Genomic DNA, 25,919 nt, shown 5'->3' with positions numbered 1-25,919 from the left:
ATATGAACTGATGTGAACTTGCCATAAAAAAAGAAATCAAGTATGAATGAGCTTAATCTTTATAAACTTTAAAATCAAAAATCTTTTCATTTACCGCGCTTCGACAGGTGCATGTGTATCAGTTAACAACGAATACATTGTTGTTTTCGGGTTTTCACTTGAACATGAAGCCTAGGTAAAATAAAGTATAATTTTTGTAACAAAAATAAAATAAAATATTTTTGTAGGTTACAAACAGGGAGGTTATTTACTGTTGCAATATCAATAATTCACTTTGCTCAGCACTGACAGAGTAGGAGTTTAAAATTGTTATAAGTTTCAGTTGAAAGTAGTTCTTCAAATCTATATGATTATATCATCTGGGTTAAAGCATAAAGGACAAATCGTTGGTAAGGACTAATGAATAATATATACATTACCGTCCAAAATGTTAGGTACACCTAAATGTTTTGTTCGAAAGCCTATCTATTTAAAATTCGCAGTTATTTATGGCATGTGAAACATTACAAATATATTAATGTAACTCTAATTGTAAATTATACAAACATACAAACTTACGTTTACTTACACTGATGTTGTTTACGAGTTTATAACTCGTTTAGGCGCAATTGCTATATTAAATCATTAGAACAGAAAATCGTGTCGTGCCGTTTAAAAACAATACCAAATTCTATCTATGTCATGAAGTTTAGCTTTTATTAGTGTTATTCCGATATAAAGTAATTCATTTCTGAGAAAATTAATAAGAAATCCTTATGCTGAATATTGTAGTTTTAAACTATAATCAACTATCTCCTTTCGAGAAAATCTAATAGATTTATATGAGTTTGTCCGGAAAGTTCTGAGAGTTTTTTAATATGCACAAAGGGATATAGATAATTGACCCTTCAATAAATTTTATTCAGTGAAATAGTTTCCTTTATCATTAGTGACATTTGCCCATCTATAAGGCAATTTAAATATTCCATCAGCAAACAATTTGACTGGTTTTGAAGAATAGCAGTTATCTAGATGCATTTCGACTCCATCTAAATCGTTAAATGTTTTCCTTGCAATATGGTCAGCAGAGACAAAAACAAGTGGCGCAATATCGGGAAAGTATCAGGAGAATTGTTTGAATACTGTTAAAGCAATTCTTTTGTGAGAGTTTGCGAGGAACTAAAACATTATAGCTAGAAGTGTACCCTAGCTTCACTAGGAGTTCATGAGCTGTACTTTTAGAAACTTCCAACTCCTCTGCAAGTTCTTAGTCACAATATTTGAATTTTTCTCGACTTTTTCTTTCAAAACATCTTCATCCAATTTTGAAGGTCTTCCGCTGCAATTTCCATCTTCCAAGCTAATCTCTCCAGGTTCCAATTTTTTAAAACACTTCGAACACCTGATTCACCTACATCATCATCACCATAAATAAACTTCACAAATGTTGTTGCATCTTATTACAGCATTTCCTCCTTTTTTTTAAAAAAGAAGGGCATTACAACGTGAATATGAAAGTTTTAGTTATCCATTTCAAATGTCAATAAAAGGTAAACGGAATGGAAGATAAATCTATTTTTAATCAGGAAAAAGAAACGTACAACTCTTTCACGCAACGCCTAAGTTTTAATTCGGTTACCTCTCAGGTGTGTTCAATGCAGCGTTAAAGGTTTAGCTTAAAAACGCTCAGCACTTTCCGGACAACGGAGGAGGAATTCCAACCACGTTTCGTGGTTTGCTACCTGAACAGCTCCTTTATAAGAACCAGTTGCTAAAGACATCTTCAGGAGGAACCACGTCCGGTTTTGGCCCCTACTCTTCTACCGTGTTCGATGTGGCACTTCCTACCCCTTTTCGGAGGTGTCTTCAGCTCTGGTGTCGCGTGCATTTCTTTTTTGTCCTTTTTTCATCTGTTCTCTGGTCTCGTCGATGCAGCGTCAACGAATGTCAGCGGGCGACTGACAATCATGCTAAATTAGCCTTTAAATAATCGCCGGTAGGCTCCAGCAGCCAGCACCAGCTAGTTGTCACGTGACACTGTCTAAATTTCAACTGACCAATGGAGGGGAAGGGCGTGTGATATTAGTCCGCGCACTCTCTAAACCGGTCTTCCAACAGTATCGTGTTAGTTTCAGTTCCAGCAGCCAGAGCCGACTAGCTGTTTCGTGGTATAAGCCTTCGAACCAGGAAGAGGGAGCGCTGTGGACGAGACCGCTACCTTGGTTCACCTGTCAATCAGCCAGTCTCCCCTACTTTCCAGTTGGCATGGAAAGTAGGTCTTCTCGCTTCAGCCATATATAGAAGCTGGCTTTTTCGACTGCCTCCTGTATCCTCGTTATTACTTTTCTCAGCTTTAAGCTCGAAAATGCAAACCTTCTTTGAATAGTATACCAAAAAATGGCCCCAATATTTCAATTAACATCGGAAATTAGACAAAAATATAACTGTCAGAGAAGGACACTCATGAAAAATTGCCTTTAGATTGAATGTTTCAGTTACCGGTGTACCTTTTGATATTACAAGATTCAATGAAATAAAGTCAAATCGAAACGATCAGGACAACCACCATCAACTTCAAAACGTCAAGAACAATGCATAAACGTCATGAATCTTTGAAATGGACTTTTGACCGCACCAACAATTATATCACTCTTTAAGTAAACAACCAAGTCACCCATATTAGTTACAAAAGTAAAATCCCTTCTGAAGGAAAGAGTTCAGAGATGTTTTGATGGATTGAATGAACTACCCTATGAAGGTATAAAGAGGCAAAGTGTGTAAATAAATGTAAATATATGTTTATTAACACAAGACTGATTACATCATGATAAGTTTACAAAAATTTAAAAGCTTCGTGAGATATGAAGTAGATTATTCTTAGAGTTGGAACTCGAAATAGATAAAGCTACAAATTACAGCGTGTAGAATAGTGGGTTAAAACCCTCTTGGATGGACAAATGTCAGTGGGAATCGAATTCACATCTGTGAAAATGAGAGATTAGCTATTTGTTATAGAAAATCAATACGTCGAATTTTCTATATTCATTTTAGCAGTTCTGTTCTTAACAGCGAAAATTATAAGGTGCTTACATTATAAAAACCCAGAAACAACAAGGCAAGAACATAAAACTATAAATAATTTTGGGTCCCTTGGATAGGAACAAGTTGAAGTCTACTTGTGGGACGGAGAAAATTCGAAGCATTGCTTTGGTATGTGTATTAGCATGTTCGTTATGTTTACAAAAGTTGTAGGTTCGAGTACCATAGACATCCTTTAAAGTTGTTCCATCCAATATTCTACACGCTATTATTTATAGCTTTATCTACTTCCACAAGTGAGAACATCATATAAAATATGATACATTTGAGGAATTTAGAAGGGTCAGTGCATCTTATGTCTGCGATTTTTGATGCTGAAGTTGCCAGTCTACTTGTAAGAAATGAAATATCAAAGATTACCTCCGTTTTGCTATCTAAGTATTAATATAATGCCCGTTGTATGTAGTGCTTCACACAGTTAAGTGCATTTGCCCATGAAATTTCAGGTCCAGGCAAACTTTTTTATCCAAGGGAAAGGCCACCGACTTGGGCTAGTATAGACTGACACCAATGCCGAAGCAGACATAGTTATCAGAATGTAAAGGCCCGAAGCTGTCACTGTAAGACATCTCTGCCGATACTGAGTTCGGTAGATGCATCCTCCTTTTATCTCGAACTTTGTAGAGCTACTTCTTAAAGGTAGTATTTGTTCTAGATCCCGAAGAGTATCAACTAGCTAAATTCATCCTGACATGTTTGTGTAGGATCACACTGAAAAATTATTACAACTAAAGTTTGAGATCAATTTTGAAATTTCAGTGAATTTGATGGCATGAAATAATTTCTCTTACCTGAGAATAGGCTGTGAAAAACATTTGTGTGTCAGTTACATCAATACCTGGTAGGTGGAATTTGATATAAGGGTGATCTGACTTCCACAACAAGTAAGCCTGATGAAAATAGGAAGCGAAAAGTTTGTTCAACGTTGTGATAATTAAATAAAATGCCTGTGGCTCAATAAAATAATGACAATAATTGACCTAATATTTTAACTTCATTTTAACTTCATAGATACTATTAAAGATAATTAAATTATTTAATTTCGAAAAGAAGCCAAAAATTAATAAACGAACCAAAGCTAATACTTATCTAAGTTAATTACCGATTGAAATTACAATGGTCAAAATTCATCGTACAATCTAATACATTGGGCGAAGGTCGTTCTTTGGGGTATTTAATTGTTTAATACTAAAAACCGTTACTGTTCTTTAGCACTCATTATCTACAATATTGTTGTCGGTTGAAGATATTGACATATCCCAGTTTTAATATGCTCATGCAATATGGCATACAAATTTTTGCATTTTAGTTCATGTTATAAATTACGAAGATTTCATAAGCAAGTGGCAAACAATTAATTAATTCAATGTTATACTATTCACTGATTTCATAATGTTGCTAGCCGAGCAATTAAAAAAAAGGCTTCAAATGATGTTTGAATAAGAAAAGTATTGATTATAGTAAACTTGATCATGCTGAATTAAGAAAGAAAAACAAATAAAAAACGGTAGCGTTTCAGATTTAGCGAAATGTTAATTTAACATCTTATCAATAACATTCGAAATAAACTCTTTATTAAATGATAAATAATAAACAAGAACAAAAATAATATTGAATGTAAGTAAATGATATACTTAGTAAAATCATTTTAATAATCATTTCAGCAAAAGGCTGTTTTGATTTTCTTTGCGTTTGTTATTCAGTTTCACTTTATTGACCAGTTGTAGCCTACCATCATTATATTCTTTCTTTGTCGTGATATTTTGATAGGACCTCTCACCTTGCTTTTTGCTGACATCTCAGAGATTTTAAAGATTGTTATTCAAATGGGAATGAAGTGGTATTCTCAAATACTCGTCGTTTCAACATTTTACAAATACGACTTCACGCTTTTATGTCTTATCCAATGTTAATTCATTATGCTATTACCTGTTCATTTGTTTCAACCACGAATTAACAATTCAGATGAGTTGCTTTTGTCACCAACTCAGGGATATACCTGATTCACTAAAATTATTATTAAAAGCACTACCGCATTAATAATGCTGTTAATTTTTGCAACATAGACTATTTTGTACTTATAAATGAAATACAACAGAATATTTAGAAACATCAACACTGCATACCTTATAAGCTATGTTTAAGCCACCCAAGTCAGCAATATTTTCTTTAGCTGTTCTCTCTCCATTAACCTGCAAATGTTCAATAATAATAATAATAATAATGATGATAATAATAATAATAATAATAATATTAATAATGGTTTCAAATTTTGCCAAAGAGCAACCATTTTTAGGGGGAAGAGATAAGTCGAATTCATCGTCACCAGTATGCCACTGGTACTTATTTCATCAACCCGGAAATGATGTAAAGCAAAGTCGGTTTCGGCGGAATGTGAACTCAGAATGTAGCGGCACACGAAATACCGCTAAGTATTTCACCTGGTGTGCTAACGATTCTGCCAGCTCGCCGCCTTAATAATAATAATAATAATAATAATAATAATAATAATAATAATAATAATAATAATAATAATAATAATAAAGATGATGATGATGATGATGATGATGATAATAATGATGATAATAATATGTAAAGGAGTGAGATAATTCCTCCAGAGGATATAGAGTCAAAATTAAAAGAAGAGTGCCATTGTCATCTAGTGAACGATGAAGATATGACAGAAACATCCAAAGTGATAGAAAAAGTGATAGAAACATCCAAAGTTAATCTTGATCAATGGAATGTTATAAAGACGTTAGAACCAACAGAGTGCTACAAATACCCAGGGGTATTCAATGATGAGAGAAAACATCAGAAAAGATTATTATCGCAATACTGAAGACAGGGCTGAACGCAAGAAACAGGATCGAAAGATCAATACTTTAGCCATAACGATCGTGACATAGAGTTTCAATATTATGAATTGGTCAATTACTGAAATTGTAATCTTGACAGAAAAATACGAAAATTGTTGACAATGAATTGAATTCAACACCCTAAGGCAGATACATAATGACTTTACCTGTCAGGTAAAGAGGGTGGCCGTTGAATTTTACAACTGGAATTAACAATGAAGATTGCCACAATTAGCCTAAACACTTACCCGAAAACACTTTAAGCATGAAATCAAGAAAACATCATACTCAGTAACAAAAGAGGCACATACATATGTAAGTGAATTCCAAATGCAAGAAATTCTAGAATACGACGTACTGGAAAAAAGCACAGAAAAAGCAACGCTTATGAGAGCCCTTCCTAAAACTGCTGCCTTAGATATTCTTGCAGATAAATGGCAAGAAAAACATTTCAATGGCATATACGCAAAGAGAGCTAATAATGCTGATAATGACAAAGACCTTTCCCATCAATGGTTATTGTCTGTTGGCTTAAAATCAGGAAAGAAAGATTTATGATAGCAGCCCAAGATCAATGCCTACCTACAAGAAGCTACTAGGCCGACATCTTAAAGATTGGCAGTAAACCAACGAACCAACGTGTAGTGTATGTAAGCAAAAAAAAAAATGAAACCGTCAATCATATGCAGTCTTCTTGCGGCTACAGAGTATCTCAACAAGCATGTCAGAGTTGGGACCTTTATACACTGGAAGCCAACACTATAGAATGACAACAGCAAAGTATGATATAGGCATATCGCAGAAAAGGTCTCTGAAAATGACAAAGCAACCATACTCTAGGATATGCCAATACATACAGATAGAGAGATGAAGACTGGACATAGTTGTCAACGGTCACCAAGAAAAAGAATGCCTTCTAATCGACGAATCAACCCCAAAAGATGACAATGTATCTTTAAAAGAAACTAAGAAAATCTCAAAATACAATGACCTTGAAATAGAAATAACATAAATGTGGAGCCAAAAATCAGAAATAATGGGAGCACTAGTTGTGATTAAAAAACATACAAAAAATACAAAACCAAAACACCAGGACTTACGAATATATATAACTTACAGAAAATAGTACTGCTGAGCACCGCACACATACTACGTAAATCATTTTCAGTACAGTAAAAATAACAACACCAATACAAACCACAGCACGTACCCAATGCACACAGAGCTGCGCTCGGTATTACAGTTAAAGCACATGGTAAAAATAAGATTACTGAATAATAATAATTATATTAATAATAAAACTACGGATTGTCCTAAGTCTTAAAAGGTTTAGGGATTAAATTATATACATTTTATATATTGCATAAATCGTAGAAGCAGTCATCAGTTTGTACACAACTTTCTTTAGGCAACAGTAAATTCATAACAAATGCAAATATCTTTACATGGTACAGGCATTCAGGCGATTAGCTGTATGTGATTTGAAATGTAGGACGCATCCATTTCATTTTCAAATAACATCAGTATAATTATTCGTGTCTATGCAATTTCACATGAGATATTCATATGATTTTCTCACAACATATCCACGTGGTTCAGCTCGATTTGCAACTACGTGGTCTTGAGCTCAGTCCTTCTGCATAGGACTTCTACTATTGCATTGTAAGTGAATGTGCTACACAGAAATACTGTGATGCAAACAAGAAAACTAAAACTCAAAATATGAGTTTTCTGGCTAGTTCTGTAGTGCGGCAACAAATAGCACACACAGTTGCGTGCGCAGTAAGAGCTAGCAGTGAACTATGTGAAGCAGTGTGCCAAGTGACATCGCTGTGTTTACTTCACTAGTTGTGAAATTTAGGTTTTTGTGATCACGTGAATGCTGTAGCCTGTAATTGTATCATAGACAAAACAAGGAGCCAACGTAGAATTTTGCGTTAAACTTGGGAAGCCTGCTACAGAAATATAAAGCATACTTCGGCAAGCTTACAACGACGATACAATGGATTGTACGCAATGTTTCGAATGACATCGACGTTTCGAAAGCGGAAGAGCATCCCTGGAAGACGGTAAGCGATGTGAAAGACCTGGCACGAACGTCACCTCCGGAAATGTAGTATTGTACATGAAGAATTATTCCCCCAGGGCCAGACCAACAACCGAAAGTTTTACTGCAACGTTTTGAAGAATTTGAAGGAGGACATTTGGAGAAAGCGACTGGATCTATGTAGTGCAAAGAACTGAATTCTTCACGACGACGATGCACCCTGTCGTCAAACTTTTCTCTCACATGAATTTCTTGTCACAAACAACATGGTATCATTTCCACACCCGGCCTATTCGCCAGATTTAGCAGCTGTGGGCTTTCATCTCTTTTCCAAGAGGAAAATGTAGCTCGGTGGTCAGTCTTAACACCGTTGTCGAGATCCAGAGCGAATCGCAGAAAATCTTCGATTAGTATACGAAAACAAGTTCCAGGCCGGATTCCAAAATTGGCAGGAATGCTGGGACCGGTGTTTTGCTGCGCAAGATGACTAAACGTAATGCAAGGACCAAGAGCTTCGTGCGATGTCACTTATCAAACTAGATATAGGTTGAAGAAGTATGAGTTTATATAGTTGGTCAAAATATATATAAATATACATGTGTGTGTACGTGTGTGTGTGTTTGTGTGCGTAAATATACGTTTATGCACATCCCCTGCTTATATGAAAGGTATATCCACGGATATACATGTATACGAAAGAGAAAAAGGAGAAGTATATATATATAAAGACGGAAAAAATTGTTCGTAATGTACTACTAGATGCCGGTGTAATAGATAATAATACTCCGTTTGAAGGCGTTAGAATTACTTACATTGGTATTTAACGATTCAATTCTATATCCGGAATATGTTTTGACGACCGATTGTTTCAGCACATTATACTTATACTGAGATTCATTCTTTAACCACATGCCGTTAATATGGAAGTTTTGATCTGAAATAATCCAGGTTGTAGATTTATGAAAAATGTAGAATTAGCTAAATTTTGGATTAATCTGGCATTTTTTTTTTTTTTTTTAGCTTACTTTCAAAATGTGATACTCTGTAATGAACAATGAGTTCATCAGTTGGACATAAGCAGCTAAAAATTAGGCGAGGTCAATAACGTTAATCATTAAAAAGAGATCAATCTATTGTTTTGATGGAGTAGAAATACCTACTTCTTGGGTAGAATGATTAGTAAGAATTATATATAGTTTGGTAGTGATTCAGGATACAGTATTTATCGTAGTTATGGCTGTGTGACTAGTAGTAGTAGTAGTAGTAGTAGTAGTAGTAGTAGTAGTAGTAGTAGTAGTAGAGGTGGTAGTAGTAGTAGTAGTAGTAGTAGTAGTAGTAGTAGTAGTAGTAGTAGTAGTAGTAGTAAAATGAATATCTCGAAGTGCAACAATACAGATTACATATTACTTCACTATTTTATATCTAAATCAATCTTGTAAAGTGTCATCGTACACCAAGTTCAAGAAAAGTTTACGATATTCATTGTCAGTCTTAATATACATTGGTTGCTTGTAATGGAGCAAAGATAGGGAAGCTAACGATTAGCTCGTCCATCTGTGTTATGTTTTAATTGTTAATACAGTTAGGAATTTCTTATATAGTTAATATACACCCGCGTCATAATGGGTTTTATAAGATTCCGTAATGGTTAAGAATATGATTAATATTAGTTAATCAATACAAAATTTGTAAATTTTCATATGTAATTCAGTTTGCATTCCATTTTGAATTATAGAATTATTTATAATTTATTTACAATATATTTCATATTTTAAATAGTGTTTCAGAATACTATTGGTATTAGAGTTTTTGCATTGATAATCATTTTAACTTGATTTGTTGATGGTGAATTATAGAAATATTTAAATTCTCTCTCCCTCTCTCTCTCTCTCTCTCTCTCTCTCTCTCTCTCTCTCTCTCTCTCTATATATATATATATATATATATATATATATTATTATGATTGACCGTTGACTGAATACTATTCAATTTTTTTTCTCCGTGTTTTTCTCCTTGTCTCCGTATTCTTTCTGTTGAAGAGCGTAGCTCGAAACGTCAAAGACTTTCCGTATTCCCGAGCGTCATACTAATATATACTTTTGTTATTTACACCACCTGTCCTCGTCTGTTGTTATTATTTGTATATTTTCCCATATATATATATATATATATATATATATATATATATATATATATATATATATATATATATATATATACATATATACATATATATATATATATATATATATATATATATATATATATACATATATACATATATATATATATATATATATATATATATATACATATATATATAGATATATATATATATATATATATATATATATATATATATATATATATATATATATATATATATATATATATATATGAAAATATAAGGAGCAAAAATACTGGAGCTTCCGTAAACAACACGTGGTAAAATTATGAGTTGAAAATATGTAAAGAAAAATGAATAAAAGTGCCTTCGTTTCGCATAGTTTAATATTTTTTTTTTATATAAATATGTACATATTATATGGGTATTGTAAAATCCAACCGGTTTTCACTATTTAAATTAGCTTTTCAAGGGGCATTGTATAGTGATTAATTCGCATGATGAGGGGGTTTCGCCATCTTGGCTGTTTGAAAAATAAGAAAGGATTTAGAGATTGAACCAAGGGAGATAATGGGTTTCAAGGGGGATAACTGATTCCTTAGTATAGTTTCTGAGGTTGTCAGGTTTGAATATTGAGGTGTGGTTTATATTTTTGAATGAATAAGTTCTCTTTATTTAGTCGTTCTTGCACTGAAATTGAATCTTTGCACGTCTTTTCTTCATTTTTTTTACATATTTTTCAACTTATATATATATAAACATTTAAACATGAAATATATATATATATATATATATATATATTTCATGTTTAAATGTTTTTTAGAATAGTATTGTTATTAAAATTGTTGGATCATAATTAATTTATATTGATATGTTAGTATGTAATTGAAATATATCAATGAGGGTTGTGGGTAGTCATTAGTCTGAGATTCTGTGAGAGTAAAGTAATTACTAAATTGAACACTTACTTTGAACATCGAACGCGTGAATTATTTCATGTCCAATTAATGATCCTAATCCACCAAGATTAATAGGCCTGTAGACGTAGTATACATAAATATATATACATATGTTTATATATATATATATATATATATATATATATATATATATATATATATGGGAGAATTTACTAAAAACTATATATATGCACACACAGACATGCACGCACACACATACGCGCGCGTAAACACACTCACACAAACACTCACGTATATATAAGATTTTGCACAAAAAAAAGAAATATTTGATACAATTACAGTATTGAATGAAGTCTTTTCTTAAATGTTATGTATTTAAAAACATTTGAAAAAGTGAATGACATACATTTTAGAATGACTCTTTTGCATTGTTTATAAACCCTGTCAAGATTACTTTTTAACTCACTTCTTTTGGAGTAATATGTACAGAAGAAGTTGGCTTTGGCAATGTTTTGACTGCTTCCGATTTAGTTTAGGATTCTTCTTTTGCCTTTGGTTGTTGATCGTCTATTTCTTTTATTTTCAGAAAAGGAAATTTTCTTAGAATTTGCCATTTGCGCAAATATCTAGATGTTCACTACATGAAACAATTCTAAGAAACGAATCTTTACTTTGCTGTTTCTGCACCCTCACAAGGTTAATTAAATCTGATTTCCTTTGATTTATAGGCACGAGATGCAGCAAATGAAATTCTTTTGTTTTGAAATTCATGTTCACATTCAACTGTAGTTTCTTGACATTCTTGAAACTTTTGGTTGTTCCTTGTTCCATATACACATCTCACAACGAAAGTCTCCACAATTTTTTACCTGCATTATGTCTTTCTCCAATGAGAATTTCGCAATTGTCAGGGGTGTTTTGTGATTCCGTCTCTGTTTCAGCCTTTGAGGCTTTGTAATTTGTCAGAGACTCGATGATTGATGTAGCATTGGAAGTTTTAGTTGGGCCGAATGTGAGATATTGTTGTTTCTAGAAGTATGGGTGAATATAAATGGAATATTTATATCTGTATTTTTGTTTTACCCTCATTGAGAGTGCTTCTCTGTAAGACAGAGATTGCAATTTCTTTTTGGTTTTGGAGATGGTATGATTTATTCAATTTGGCGGGTAGTTTCGCTTTTGAAGAAACATATTTAGCCCTTCCATTTTGAATTGTAAGATCTAAAGTCAAGTTCTTAGTGAGTGTTATGCCATTGCAGTAGCGACCGCTTAACAATTGCATAATTTTCATTAATTATCAGGATGTCCAGAAAATGAAGTTCTAATTCATTCATTTCTATAGTGAACTGGATCGATTCATTAATATTATTTATTATTTAATGAATCTTGTACTGCCCTCTTTAACATTGTTCCAAAATGTGAAGGATTTATCTAGGAATCGGTTCCAGTTTCTTATTACATAAGATAAGGAAGGTTGCTTAAAAGTAATTACAGAGGGGGTATAGAATCTTTCTTGTAGGAATACCATTATTAGTGTTACTGGGGCTGATGAGACATTCGTTCACTTTGCCGTATCTTGTATTTCTAGGTAAACATGCTTATCAAACAAGTAGTTTCCTTTAAAGATATATTCTTTTGAGAATCTTCCCTGAATTCTTTCTGGATATTTGTTATTCAGAATTCTAGTAATTCTAATTCTAACCCAGGAAAATATTTGTAGAAGCTGGCTACTTTGTAATTAAAAAGTTCGTCTCTATATTAGCTGTTTCTGGAAAATCGTTTAAATAATCCATGTCATCATTCATTAATTTAGGGACCAGTTTGCATAATGGTTTTAAAATTATGCTAAACAATTCCTTAATCGTTGGGTAGACGTTGGCCCTGTAAAATTTGAACCTAATAGCAAATCAAACGGTTTGGGTATTTTCATTTATGAGGTATAGAAATAATTACGCTGTTATGTATTTCTTTAGATTTGTAAATATTTGGTAATTGATGGAAGCGGCTTGTTCTTACCTCAACAATGATGTAGCTCAAGTCACTTTTTGAATTAATCGTTCATTCATCAATTTTGTTCCTTGTTTATTTATCTGCATTAGATTTTAAATTTTGTAGAACGTTTATTATTTAGTTGTTCTAACCCGAATTCGATGTAATGCATTTTGTCCATTATCTTGTCGGCTTCTTTATTGACTATAGGAAAATATCTTTTGTAGACATCCAGAGTTTTTGAATTTATTAGTGATGTTTGCTTTATATGTTTTGTTGGAAATTTTGAGTTTTCAGATCTTTCCAGACATTCGTCCAAGGTCTTATTCTTGTTCTCTAGAGGCTTAAATCCTGTTTTTGTTTTCCACATGTGGCGTATCTTCGTCGTGTTGTTTTTGGAAGAACTTCCTTTGACAAAGATTTCTACAAAATTCTTCGGCATCATTAATAAGATCAGTTTTTGGAGTTTGTGTGAATATAAGGCTATATTCCACAAGTTATATTTTCCACATTTTTTTCTTTTGATAGATTTTTAGTTTTGGATAAGTTAGTTCAGTATTTCTTAAACTCTGTGTATCGTTATTGCTTCCTTTCGTTTTGGCTTGGAAACCCTGTTCTCTATTAAAGGATTTTTGTTCTGTGGGCTCTTGGTACACTGTATTTCTATTGCTATATTTTTTTTAAATATGTGTGTCCTCTCGTTATTGCACGTTTATTATGCTATACATACACACATACTCACATACGCGCACAGACACACGCACACATCTCTCTTTAAATTTTCTATTGTAGCTACAGTGCCCTTCTGTTTTAGTTGAACTAACTGTACTACTTGTAGATACCAGACATAATATCACACTCTGGTGGAATTGTAAATGAAGCGTAGACGAGAGAGACCATTTGGGAAGTAGCCATCCGGTAAAAAAATTGAATTCTTGGAGTAAATATTTTACGAGATATAAATATAAATATATTAATGATTTTAAGTAACAGCTGGTTCAAGTATGACTTAGAAAACTTGCTGCAGTTCTTTGAGCATTACTACTTTCCCATTGCACGAAAAGCGTATGTTATTAATATAATGTGAAAATGTATGTATCTAAGCATAGTAGAACAAGGTAGAGGAGGGAATTAAATAATTGAACCGTTTTACCAATTAAACTGAAATTGTGTTAATTCAGGAAAACTTTTCTGGGCGCAGTATCCCCATCGCACAATAGATCACTAATATTAAGTCATCTAATTCTAAATTCTATATTCATAATGTATTTAGCATTAAACGGCATATGGAAAATACAGTCACGCATATGTTAATATATATATTAACTCATATATAGCAAAGTGACCCAAACTATCACAATATGTCAAGACTCATAGACAGGACAGAGCTTCGGTAGTGTATATAGGAAACTAATGGAAATTGTACTCTCACATCTATATTAGATAAGGCGTAGCCACTTGTAAACGACATTACTGTACGAAGTAAGGCGGTAAATTAGCAAAGACATTAAAGAGTCGGACAATGTTTTCTGACATTCTGCGTTTCAATCACTCCGATGTCAAATTTAGCATTTAATTCTTTGGGCTCGCTATATGTTTATAATGTGATTGATTATTCTACTTGATTCTACCGATTAGTCAAAGGCCCATCATCCATATTACAAACTGTGTCAAACTTCGACTGAATATTACATGAATGGTACTCATGTATATGGAATACTCAGGTCTTTACACTTTTGCATCATCAGCACATTTACATTTGTCCAAATATATAAGTGTCCTTTGTGTAAGCCGTAGAAGAATCCAAAGCATAGTACCATAGATATGTCATGATACAAATAACAGGATACAAACAAATATGACGAAATAGTCTTTCATCCAATTCTCTAGACTGTTTGCAAGTTTCATGTATGGAAGAATTATATTTGCCTCATCTCTTTTATCTCTTACTTGCTTCAGCCATGAGACTGCAGCCATACTGGGGCACCGTCTTGAAAGTGTTAGTCGAACGGATGGAACCTAATACTTCATTTTTTAAGCACGGCATATATTGTATCGGTCTTTTTACCGAACAGTTACATGGAGGTAAATACACTAAGATCAGTTGTCAAGTGTTGGTTGGAGACAAACACACTGAATAACATATTCAATAATGCATACACACACATACACACACACACACACACACACACACACACACACACACACACACACACACACACTCACTCTTATTCTTACACACACAAATCACTCACACACCACTACCATACATATGTGCATATACGACGGACTTCTTTCAGTTTCTGCCTACCAAATTTAGCCACAAGGCTTCGGTCGGCGTGAGGCTATAATAGAAAACAGTTTCCCAAGATGCCAAGCAGTGGGACTGAATCCGCGATTATATGGTTGGGAGGCACGCTTCTCCCACACAGCTACGCCTTCTGCAATATATTTTATTAATACTGAATACTCAATTCTAAAGACACATTTAATGACATGTATAATTTAATGCAGTTTGTTAATTGCGTACTAAAGTAGTTTGGTACCCCAATATTTTTACCAATTACCTAATTATATATTTTTGGCAGTGTGTAAAAAGTTCACTTCTCAACCACATGGTTTCAGGTTCAGACTCACTGCATGATCTCAGGCAGGTCAAAGTCATGCGAGTAGATTTGGTAGATGGAAACTGAAAAAAGGTCGTCGTATATATAAATATGTATATCAATCTTTGTATGCCTTTGTATATGTGTTTCCCCACCACCGTCTCTTGATAACCAGTCTTGGTGCGTTAACATTCTTGTAACATAGCTGCTCAGTTAAAACGAACGACAGAATATGTACTCGGTTTAACAACGTAAGTACTTGGGCGAATCGTTCAGCTAAAGTTCTTCAAGGCGGTGCCCCAGCATGGCCGTAGTGTAAGGACTCAAACACATTCAGTGAAACGTTTAAAAATAGAAGAATTTAACTAATTTTGCATTTAGGATATTGCTATACTCTTTCTACCTCTATGGTAACCTGTCAATAATACAATAATAAATTTGAAACTTCTTAAAAACATAATACACATAATTACATACTTTGGTGTTTCTAACCATTTACTAACTTATTAAAAGTATAATACATTCAGTTTTATACTATAGCGTCGTTAAAAATGGCTTCTGATTAAGGCACAAAAATAAAAATATGAACGGCAGGGTTTAGTTAATAATATCAACTCAAATACTTTACTCGTACTTTATCTTACTGACACCAGAGGGATGAAAGGAAATGTTGGCCTGAACCGGTTTTGATCTCAGCACGTAAAATACAGGAACGGATACCAGAAGCTTTCTCTTTTGATGCTACACCGACTCTGCTTGCTGTAACAACGTCAATAACAACAGCAATAAGAAGAATCCTTTGTGCTACAGGGCCTGCAGTTTTGGGGAAGGGTGACAATCAATTACATGGAACCCATTGATTGACTGGTATTGATTTTATCGAGGTCGAATAAAGAAAAGCAATGTCAACCTCGGTAGGGTTTGATCTGAGAACATTTTCCCCGGTGTGCTGACGATTTTGCTAACTCACCGACTTGATAACAACAATAACAACAACAGCAACAACAACAACAATAATAATAATACTCACATAGGTGCCCCTTTGATAAATAGTGGAGGCTTCATCAGTGCAACGGGGATAGCTTCAAAAACATAAATGTTACAAATTAATATCGTAAAGGAAAGATCAATATTTATAATATTATAATTCATTGATTCATTTGGTTCTCGTTGTACCTTGAAGCACTTGAGGCAACACAAGTTCATTCCACCTTCTAATACTGAAAGCGATCTTGACAGCTTGTTCCATTTTAACCCTCAGCTTTTAAGATCTTTTGTTATTGTTTTCCGCCACGTTTCCTTCGGTCGGCCAGGTCCTCTTTTACTTTGTGGAACCCATTGCAAAGCGACCCTTGCTTCAATGGCTTCTCTTTTTGGTTTACGTTAGCAATGGTGTGTAGTTGGCTAATCTAGATCATATTTGGCCAGTAGACATTCAAAATATTTCCTAAACATTTATTTTGAAACACCTCCAATTTATTTTAAATATTTATGGTTGTTTTCTAAAATTCGGATCCATAGAGCAGAATGCTAAGTTTGTTGCTTTTGTAAAATAGTATTTTGGTGCTTTTGCTGAGTATTGATGATATTCATATTGAATTTAACATAGCGAATGATTGGTTGGCTTTGCTGAATCTTGTATTTATTTCATGAATGCAATCTCTATCTATTGTTATTTTAGTGACTAGATAGTTAAATTCATCGTTCAAAGATACCTGGTCAGCATCTGTTATATATTTTACCATATAATCTTTCTTCCAATCAAACCTTTTATACTTTTTTTCTTTAATACGTGTTCTAACTTGAAATGACTTTTACAGAGAAACAAATTTTACAGTAAATTTATAGAAAATGCAGTTAGAGGTTTCAACTTGTTTTGAATTCGAGAGACTGTCCGATAACATGCATTGTGATATTTTTTTGGCTCTCTAATATCAGTTGTCCTTTAAATATGGGCTGAACTGTAGATGAGATTGATTTTGCTTTTCTTAATTTTTTTTTTCACCGAGAAAAGAAAACATAAACCATGTGAAGGTTTAGTACTCTATCTTTTAGAAACTGTCATATTCTGGATGCTTTACTAGTTCACTTTCAGGAGGGCCGACAGTGTGTTAGTATTTCTTTGGAACAACTGGATCATTTAAACAATTACGAAAAACGTAATACATGCTACCACGTCATTCTCCGAGTGTTTGGTGCATATGGGAGTTTTCTGATTTCCTGTCGATACTAGTCATTGAGTGTATAGACACAGTCTATAGATTTAATATATAAGAAACCGAACACCCAGATAGTATCCTTAGAGTATTCAGTTATTTACTTAAATCTTATAGACTTGACACTATACAGAAAATCGTTAGTTCTGTGGTGATTTATTCCCCTACACGAAAACAACTAAGACATCGATATCAATCTTAGAACTTTACTATTTTTTTGATTATTATCAAAGAAATAATTATTGACTTACTTATTGAATTAGATAATGCATTATAAACAGCGTTCACGGTATTTTGATTTACAACGTTCCTTAAAATATAGAATGGAATAGAAATAATTATTGGAAGGCGGAAAATGAATTACGGAAATAATAGTAAGAAAAATATAGTTTAGTAACGTGTCACACATGCTAAGGAGTAAGCAACGGTTAACTGAGGTTTAAGCCGAAATGTCTGCATGAAAATGTGAGTACAAAGAATCAAATAATCGAATGCACATATAGATACTAACATACAGATAGAGATATACTCGCACACACACGAATTTATGTACGAAGGTCGGCTGAAATGTTGATATATTGAACAAGATACTCCAATGCAATGCAACAAAATGTGGTTTAGTTTTCTTGCAGCCTACACATTTCTTCCATCGGTGCTGGAATGCTTGGATACCATTCAGGAAGTATATTTTATCCTGTTGATAAGAAAACCATCAACAGCAGATATGACGTTTTCATCACTAAGATATTACTTCCCAGTCAAGTGTCTTTTTTCATTTTGTGGAACAGATGATAGTCAGATAGGGCCAAATCAGAAGAGGGACGGTGATCAACGAGTTCGAAGCTGCAGCCATGGACAACAACCACTGAAAGCAAGGATTCGTATGATGCAGCATTGTCCTGATGAAACAAAACTCCTTTCGTCAGATTTCCTGAGTGTTTGATGTTTGTGGTATTTTGGAACTGCCTCAGCAAGTACCCTCCATTGACGGTATGGCTCTTCTGAAGGTAGTCAATAAACACCATGCTTTTGCATCCCGAAAATGCTGAGGCCATAACCGTCCCAACAGATAAAATAAACTTGGCTGTGTTCACTGCATGGCTTAACTCTTTGTTTCTGGTTCAAAATGATAAACCCACAAGTTATCCTGGGTTAGGAAATGTTCAAGTAAACCAGCTAGAATTGCCTCAAACAAAGTTAGATCTTAACGTGATATGGTCAGACTAGTGAGTTTTTGATCAAGCATCAGAAGACGTGGCACCCATCGAGCAGAAAACTTCGTCATGCAAGTTCATAGTGCGGAATATTCTCAACTCTAGCGCGGGCTATGTTTATAGCATTGATTATTGGATTTAGAGTAAATCGCCTGTCATCCATCACCAAGTAGTGAACACGATGAACGTTTTCCTTGGCTCATATTTAATACTCTCCCTTCCCCACCTATTTGCACTTTTGATAAAGCTAGAGTGCCATCCTGAAATGAAGCAATCACGTCAGCATGAATATCATTGGAGGCTAGACACATTTTTTCTGCAGGTTGATGATTTGATAGCACGACAATATCAAATTTTGTACATTTTCAAGAAAAGTTGCTACTAGTTATACTTGAGGTCTTCTTTGAATAGGCATATGTCAGTTTGCCTACTCAAAACTATGCAATAGTCAATAAAAGGATACAGTTCTATATTTAAGAGATGAGGAATTACGTACATTTTTTACATTATTTACATTTAACGGATATTTGTCCTCATCTTGTTTGTTTTTAACACAACGTTTCGGCTGATATACTCTCCAGCCTTTATCAGGTGTCTTGGGGGAAATTTCGAACCTGGGTTCTCATTCCTGAGGTGTTTTTCGATGTTATTATTATTATTATTATTATTATGATTATTATTATTATTATTATTAGTAGTAGTAGTAGTAGTAGTAGTAGTAGTATCATTATTATTCAGGGCACTGCCTGGAATCGAACTTGGAATCTTGGGTTTAGTAGTTGAAATGAATGCACGCAACATTTTACAGATCTAACGCTACACCTTGATAGTCATCTTATGACCTTTTCAGCCCACATTTGTATGTATGAACGCGGAGTATGATTATTCATTTGTTTTATATGCAACGTCAAGAAAAGTAGGTAGTTAGAACTTACATCTATGCATTCATAAGACAGCATATATACATGCATATACCTTCCTACCTACCTACATACCTACCTACCTACCTACCTACCTACCTACCTACCTACCTGCCTCCATCCCTCCCTCCCTCCCTCCCTACCTAACTAACTAACTAAGTAAGTACCTACCTACCTACCTACCTGCATCCCCATGAACTTATGTACCTACAAATATACATACATATATATATATATATATATATATATATATATATATATATATATATATATATACAAACGTACAGGTATACATGCATATATAAAAATACATATATGTATGTATATTTTATGCTGGAGAAATATTGTGTCGCATTTTTGACATAGATATTTTAAAGGTACTCTTTTAATACCTATGTTACTTTATAAAATAAGCATTCATTTTCATATTCCAGCATGATTTCTTTTGTAGATTATTTTATACTATACTTGTTAAATTATTATAGATTTTAACCCGGTAAAATATGTTTAAGAAATATCCATACTGCATGATTTCAAAAGAGGTTTTTCAAGGACGGAGGCAGCAAAAAATATTCACTGTGTTTATGGAACTGAATCTTCAAATGTACAAACATAAAAATGATGTTTTTAGCTAGTTTCGTTGTGAAAATTTTCTGTTGCAGATTTCTTTCAATCTGGCCGAACAGGTGTACTCCATGGTGAACATCTGAAAAGTGTACTTGAGTACCTTCCAAAGCGAACTGAAAGAGAATTGCCAAACACTTCAATTCAAATTCTGCGCATATCATAAAACACTTCTATGAACTTGCAAACGTGTTTAAACTTCGTCGCCCTGGCCCTCATTATTGAACACATCCTGAGCTTAGTGAAAGTGTTGTATCCAGCGTATCATTGATGAGAAGATATACTTCCGGGCATTTCCTGTGCAGAATGATCACAAGTGATGCAGAATGGGCTTTCTACAATCATACCCAATGAAAACAATAATGGTTAGTATGCAATGAGAAGACGAATCTATCGCCAAACGAGGAAAGCACGCCTCAAAACGTTATGCTCTGTGTTTGGGGGGATATGAAGGGTGTCGTCTATCATGAAATGTTAAACCATAATGAATCAGTTAATGCGGAGAAATATTGTTGTCAATTGGACGACAGACACAATAATTTGCAGAATTAGTACCTATTGTTGCTCAATAATAAAAAGGTGTTCTCTTACACGATAATGTACGACCGCATAGTACGCAAGTCACTCAGAAAGAGGGACTAAATATTATATTTCATCCTACTTGCTCTCTTCATATTACTTCATCGGACTACTACCTTTTTAGATAATTGCAGCATTATTGAAAGGGGAAAATGTTTATTAATTCTGAGGATGTTCAAAACAATATTCAGTGTTTCGAATTCTGAGAAAATATATATCTGAGTGATCAATAAGTTGCCAAGTAGATGGGAATATGTTATCACTGAGTGGAGACGTTACTTTCATTAAGTACTTCATTGAAGACGAGATAAATATTTGTTTCTTTCCATACATACATACATACATACATACATACATATATACATCCACGCGCATGCATGCACTCGCTCGCGCGCACACACACACGCACACACACACACACACACACACACACACACAAGTTTATAGAGATCACGTAGACCGTGATAATTAGTTCATTAGCATCTAGCATACATATGGCTAGTATGGCTAGTATAGAACACTGAAAGAAATATGAGTAGATCAATAAATGTATTAATCTGTATAAAATCCACTTCGTCCCATTACAAAATATGTAATAACTCCAATTCCAGTAGCAACATACGCTGCATAGCATGCAGTAAATATACATATAAAATACAGACAATCACACTACAGTGCAAGAAGTGTTTAATAATTTAGATATCCATCGACTATATTTGCCTCAAATGCTACACGTAATATTACGTTTCGAAACTAATCACAGACAATTTTGTTACTTAGTTGTCGCATGCTTAACGTGCAGGAAGTTGTCTTTTTATTATACTGTGTAACGCAATTTTTATCTTTATATATCAACGTTATTCCTTATTTTCTTACAAAATAGAAAGTATGAATAATGGCTAATAATTCCTCCAAACATTGCTTTTGTTATATTTATTTAAACCATAAATAATCCTTCTTAGCATACGGCTATAACACCTCCCTTACTTATTGAAATCAACTAATCTATTGCTTCTCGTGTATTTGACCTTGTCCTTGAATTCTACTATATATTTATCCATAATACATTTACTGAGATTACCTATATCCTATTTACCTGTGCAGATTAACGTAAATTCAAGGTTTGTTTCAAAATTATTCGTGTGGCTCTTTAAAGAAATTCAAAATAGAAAATAAAAATAGATGCACATTTTTACAAGTAGATATTGATGACAATCATACATCAATTAGCCCAACAGTGGTAAATATTGCCCTTATATATTCTAAAATAATATTAAATTGTCTACGAAAGAAATTCAAGTCATAATAACACCTAGAAAATCAATAATTATGTTGATGATAAGCTAAGGGACCGAAAAGACACACCCTACTGCTTTGGTATATCGATGGGAGTATTTGATTCCGCCCAGGCAACAGATTTGGTTGGTATTACATTCTACATCAACTCAATAGCGAATCTCTAGAAATAGCGGTTAGTTTATACGGAGATGATGTACTGTTTATCATCAAAAACTCTCCAAATCGAAAGCTAGATTTATACAATAAAAATTCCACAAGTTCTTTAACCGTTTTGGACTAAATATTTCAATTGAATCAGAGCATAACTCAGTTAAGTTTTAGGCGTGTATTTTAACCTTAATACTGGAAAATATGCGCTATACAATAGCCTAACTCCAAAATCAATTATGCTAATATAAAAAGTAGTCATGCAAAGTCTATTCTTAATTTTTTAGTTAATAACATGGAAAAAAGAATTAAATACCTCTCAATTAATGAGGGTATCTCTAACGAAAAGAAGGAATTATACAATATTGCATTGGCAAAAGCAGGGTACAAACAGAAAATTAAATATATTAATAACATGCCCAAACATCTAAAAGTTAAATATAAACAAAATTCGAAAACACATATATACGGATAAAATAGTTAATAGATTATATAATAATTGTGTAATGAATAAAAATAACCAACATATAAATAGGAAACGACAAAGATAGTAGAAACGACAACGACAGACCTTAAGACTAACACGTATTTTGATATTGATAATAACAATATAAACATAAATATATTACAGCCCAAACATACTGAACCAAACGCATGCTATGACGAAAATCAGATAAATATAAACAAATTTGCCATTGACTAGATGAATAAGAACATGAAACCTTAAGGTAATAATTGTAAAATGAACACTAATTACAATATTAAAAATATTAAAATTATATACTTTATATAAAATCCACTATAACAAACTATATTAATTTCAATTCTAGTAAAAATATAATAAAGAAGAATATGATCTGGTTAATATTGTCCTTCGCTAAGAAAGTAAAAACAAACTTAAAGTTACACGTCGGATGATAAACAAACCCTTCTTTTGTACAAAAAAAATATATAGGCGCAGGAGTGGTTACGGGTTCAGTCGCCTTGGGAAAATGTGTTCTCTGCCCAACCAAAGCCTTGCGATTAGATCTGGTAAACGGAAACTGAAAGAAGCCCGTCGTATATATATATATATATATATATATATATATATATATATATATATATATATATATACATATGTATGTATGTATGCATATATATATATTTCTTGTTTGTATCTATGCTTGTCCCCCCATTATAGCTTGACAACCGATGTTAGTGGGGGTAGAGGTGGGGTATGTGGGAGTGGGTGTAAGGGATGGTGTGGGAGTGGGATGGGATGGATAGGGAAGGTGGGGTTGGATTGTGTAGCGGTGGGGTTACAAGGGAGTGGTGACGATGAAGGGAAAGGGAGAATGGAGTAGGTAGATAGGTGTGAAGAGTAGAGTAAGAGTGAAGAGAAGTAGGAGTCGGGGCAAGAGAGGAGAGGTAAGTAGAAAGGAAGTAGGTGTGAAGGGGAGAATGGAGAGGGGAGGAGGTTAGTTGAAGACGGGGGGAGTGTTGAGCCCATGTGGAGGAAAGGAGCAAAGAGACAAGATTAATCCCTGTTCACGGCGTAAACGGGAGTCCGGATGGCTCCTGTGCAAGGACAATCCGAACGCAGACTGGTGTTGCAAAGAGTGACCGGTAGAGCGGAAATGGTGCGATCCCGATGTGTCACTGCCGAGTCGGATGTCTTGGAGATGTTCTGCGAACCGGTTAGCCAAGCGGCGTCCCATTTTCCCGATGTATAGAGAAGGTCAGAGAGAGCAGGAGATGCAGTAGATGACATTGTTAGAAGTTCAGGTGAAAGAGTCGGTGATATGATAGGGTCGATGATGGGTGCCGGTGAAAAGAGAGGTGCTGGAGAGGTAAAGGCAAGTGAGCAGCGTGGGCGGAGCAGGGAAACGAAACGGGTTAAGAGGTCGGGTTAGGGAAGAAGCTGTGGACCAAGAGGTTTCGTAGGTTGTGGGTTCGTTTGGAGGGGAGTTGTCGGTTAGAGAAGATGTGCAAAGTGGAGTGATCGAACTGGAGTCGGCGGAAGGCTCGGATGATGGTGCGTTGGAGAGGTAGTGTGGTGGGGTGGTAGGTGAGTGCAAACGGAAGAGGGCGGGGCGGTTGCGGGGGAGAGAGCAGATGCACGGTCCACGGATCGTGCTCTCGCAAGGGTGGTGTGGATAGTGGTGTGGGGATATCCACGTAGGATGAAGTGGCGAGCCATGAGTTGAGACTGAGTCTCAAAGTCATGGTCCTCGCTACAGGGCCTGCGTAGACGGAGGAATTGGGAATAAGGGATAGAAAGTTTGGTGTGTTTAGAGTGGGAGGAGGAGAAGTTGAGGTATGAGTGTGAGTCTGTGTGTTTGTAGTTGGTGGAGGTTGTGAGAGTGGAGTGATGAATGCTGACCGAAATGTCAAGAAAGGAGACAGGTGTCAGGGATAGTGAAGGAGAAGTGGAGGGCAGGATGGAAAGGTTTGACAAAACAGAGGAAGGAGTCTAGATGTTCGTGGGAGAGTGAGGTCGCACCGATACAGTCGTCAATATAACAGCCGTATAGTTCGGGAGTGGGACCAGTGAAACTTGAGCATATTTGGCCCTCAACGTAGCCAACAAACAGGCTCGCATAGTTGGGGGCCCATTCTCGTTCCCATGGCCACTCCTGAGAAATGCCGGTCAAAATCACCTGCGAACGAGTAGCAGTTGAGTTAGAGGACACGTTCATCCAGGCGAACGAGTTTGGATGTGTCGGGTTGTGGGTTGAGTCGAAGGTCAAAGAAATATTGAAGTGCACGCAGCCCCACGTAGTGAGGGATCACTGTGTAAAGAATCTCGATGTCGAGAGTGAAGAGAGGTATAGAGGGGCCAGGTTGGAAAGAGAAAGAGTTGAACAAACGAAGCGCGTGGTTGGTGTCATGGATGTGAGAGGGGAGGGGAGGCCATGGCGGGTGGTCGGGGCAGTGACACGGTCAACATAACTGGAGATGAGTTCTGTGGGGCGTTGCAGGCGGAGATCATGGGACGGAGAGGGTTGTTAGATTTGTGGATTTTGGGGAGGAAGTAAATAATGGGGTGCGAGGAGTGCGGACAATGATCTTGGAGGCGGTAGGGGAGATGGGAGGAGAAGATGAGGTCATGGATAGTGGAGGACACAGTCTGGTATCTGTGCGTGGTGTCCGAGGGCAGAGGGCAGTAGAAGGAGGTGTCTTGAAGTTGGCGGAGAGCTTCCACCATGCAGAGGTCCGCGCGCCGCACCAGCAGAGGTCCGCGCGCCGCACCAGCAGAGCTCCACTCTTGTCGGCCGGTTTTATGAGGATTTCAGTGCGGCGGCGGAGACATCG

At 35.0% G+C, this 25,919-nt stretch overlaps 1 protein-coding gene across 4 annotated transcripts in view; it reads right to left on the bottom strand.

Moving 5' to 3' along the window:
- LOC149134422 (membrane metallo-endopeptidase-like 1) overlaps positions 1 to 25,919 on the bottom strand; it is a 238,691-nt gene that overhangs the window by 11,609 nt on the left and 201,163 nt on the right. For all 4 annotated transcript variants that reach the window (XM_089356557.1, XM_089356558.1, XM_089356556.1 and 1 more), the window contains 7 exons: positions 18,091 to 18,149; positions 16,654 to 16,705; positions 11,077 to 11,144; positions 8,796 to 8,917; positions 5,205 to 5,270; positions 3,870 to 3,968; positions 95 to 171 (listed from right to left, as the gene is read on the bottom strand). In XM_089356557.1, the coding sequence (XP_089212683.1) occupies positions 95 to 171; positions 3,870 to 3,968; positions 5,205 to 5,270; positions 8,796 to 8,917; positions 11,077 to 11,144; positions 16,654 to 16,705; positions 18,091 to 18,149 (543 nt within the window). The remainder of the gene's footprint in view (positions 1 to 94; positions 172 to 3,869; positions 3,969 to 5,204; positions 5,271 to 8,795; positions 8,918 to 11,076; positions 11,145 to 16,653; positions 16,706 to 18,090; positions 18,150 to 25,919) is intronic.

Source organism: Octopus bimaculoides, chromosome 8 (genome assembly GCF_046866305.1).
Source record: "Octopus bimaculoides isolate indiv1 chromosome 8, ASM4686630v1, whole genome shotgun sequence".
NCBI lineage: Eukaryota > Metazoa > Mollusca > Cephalopoda > Octopoda > Octopodidae > Octopus > Octopus bimaculoides.
Note: the sequence above shows the minus strand (reverse complement) of the source record. Positions and strands in the feature narration are given on the sequence as shown.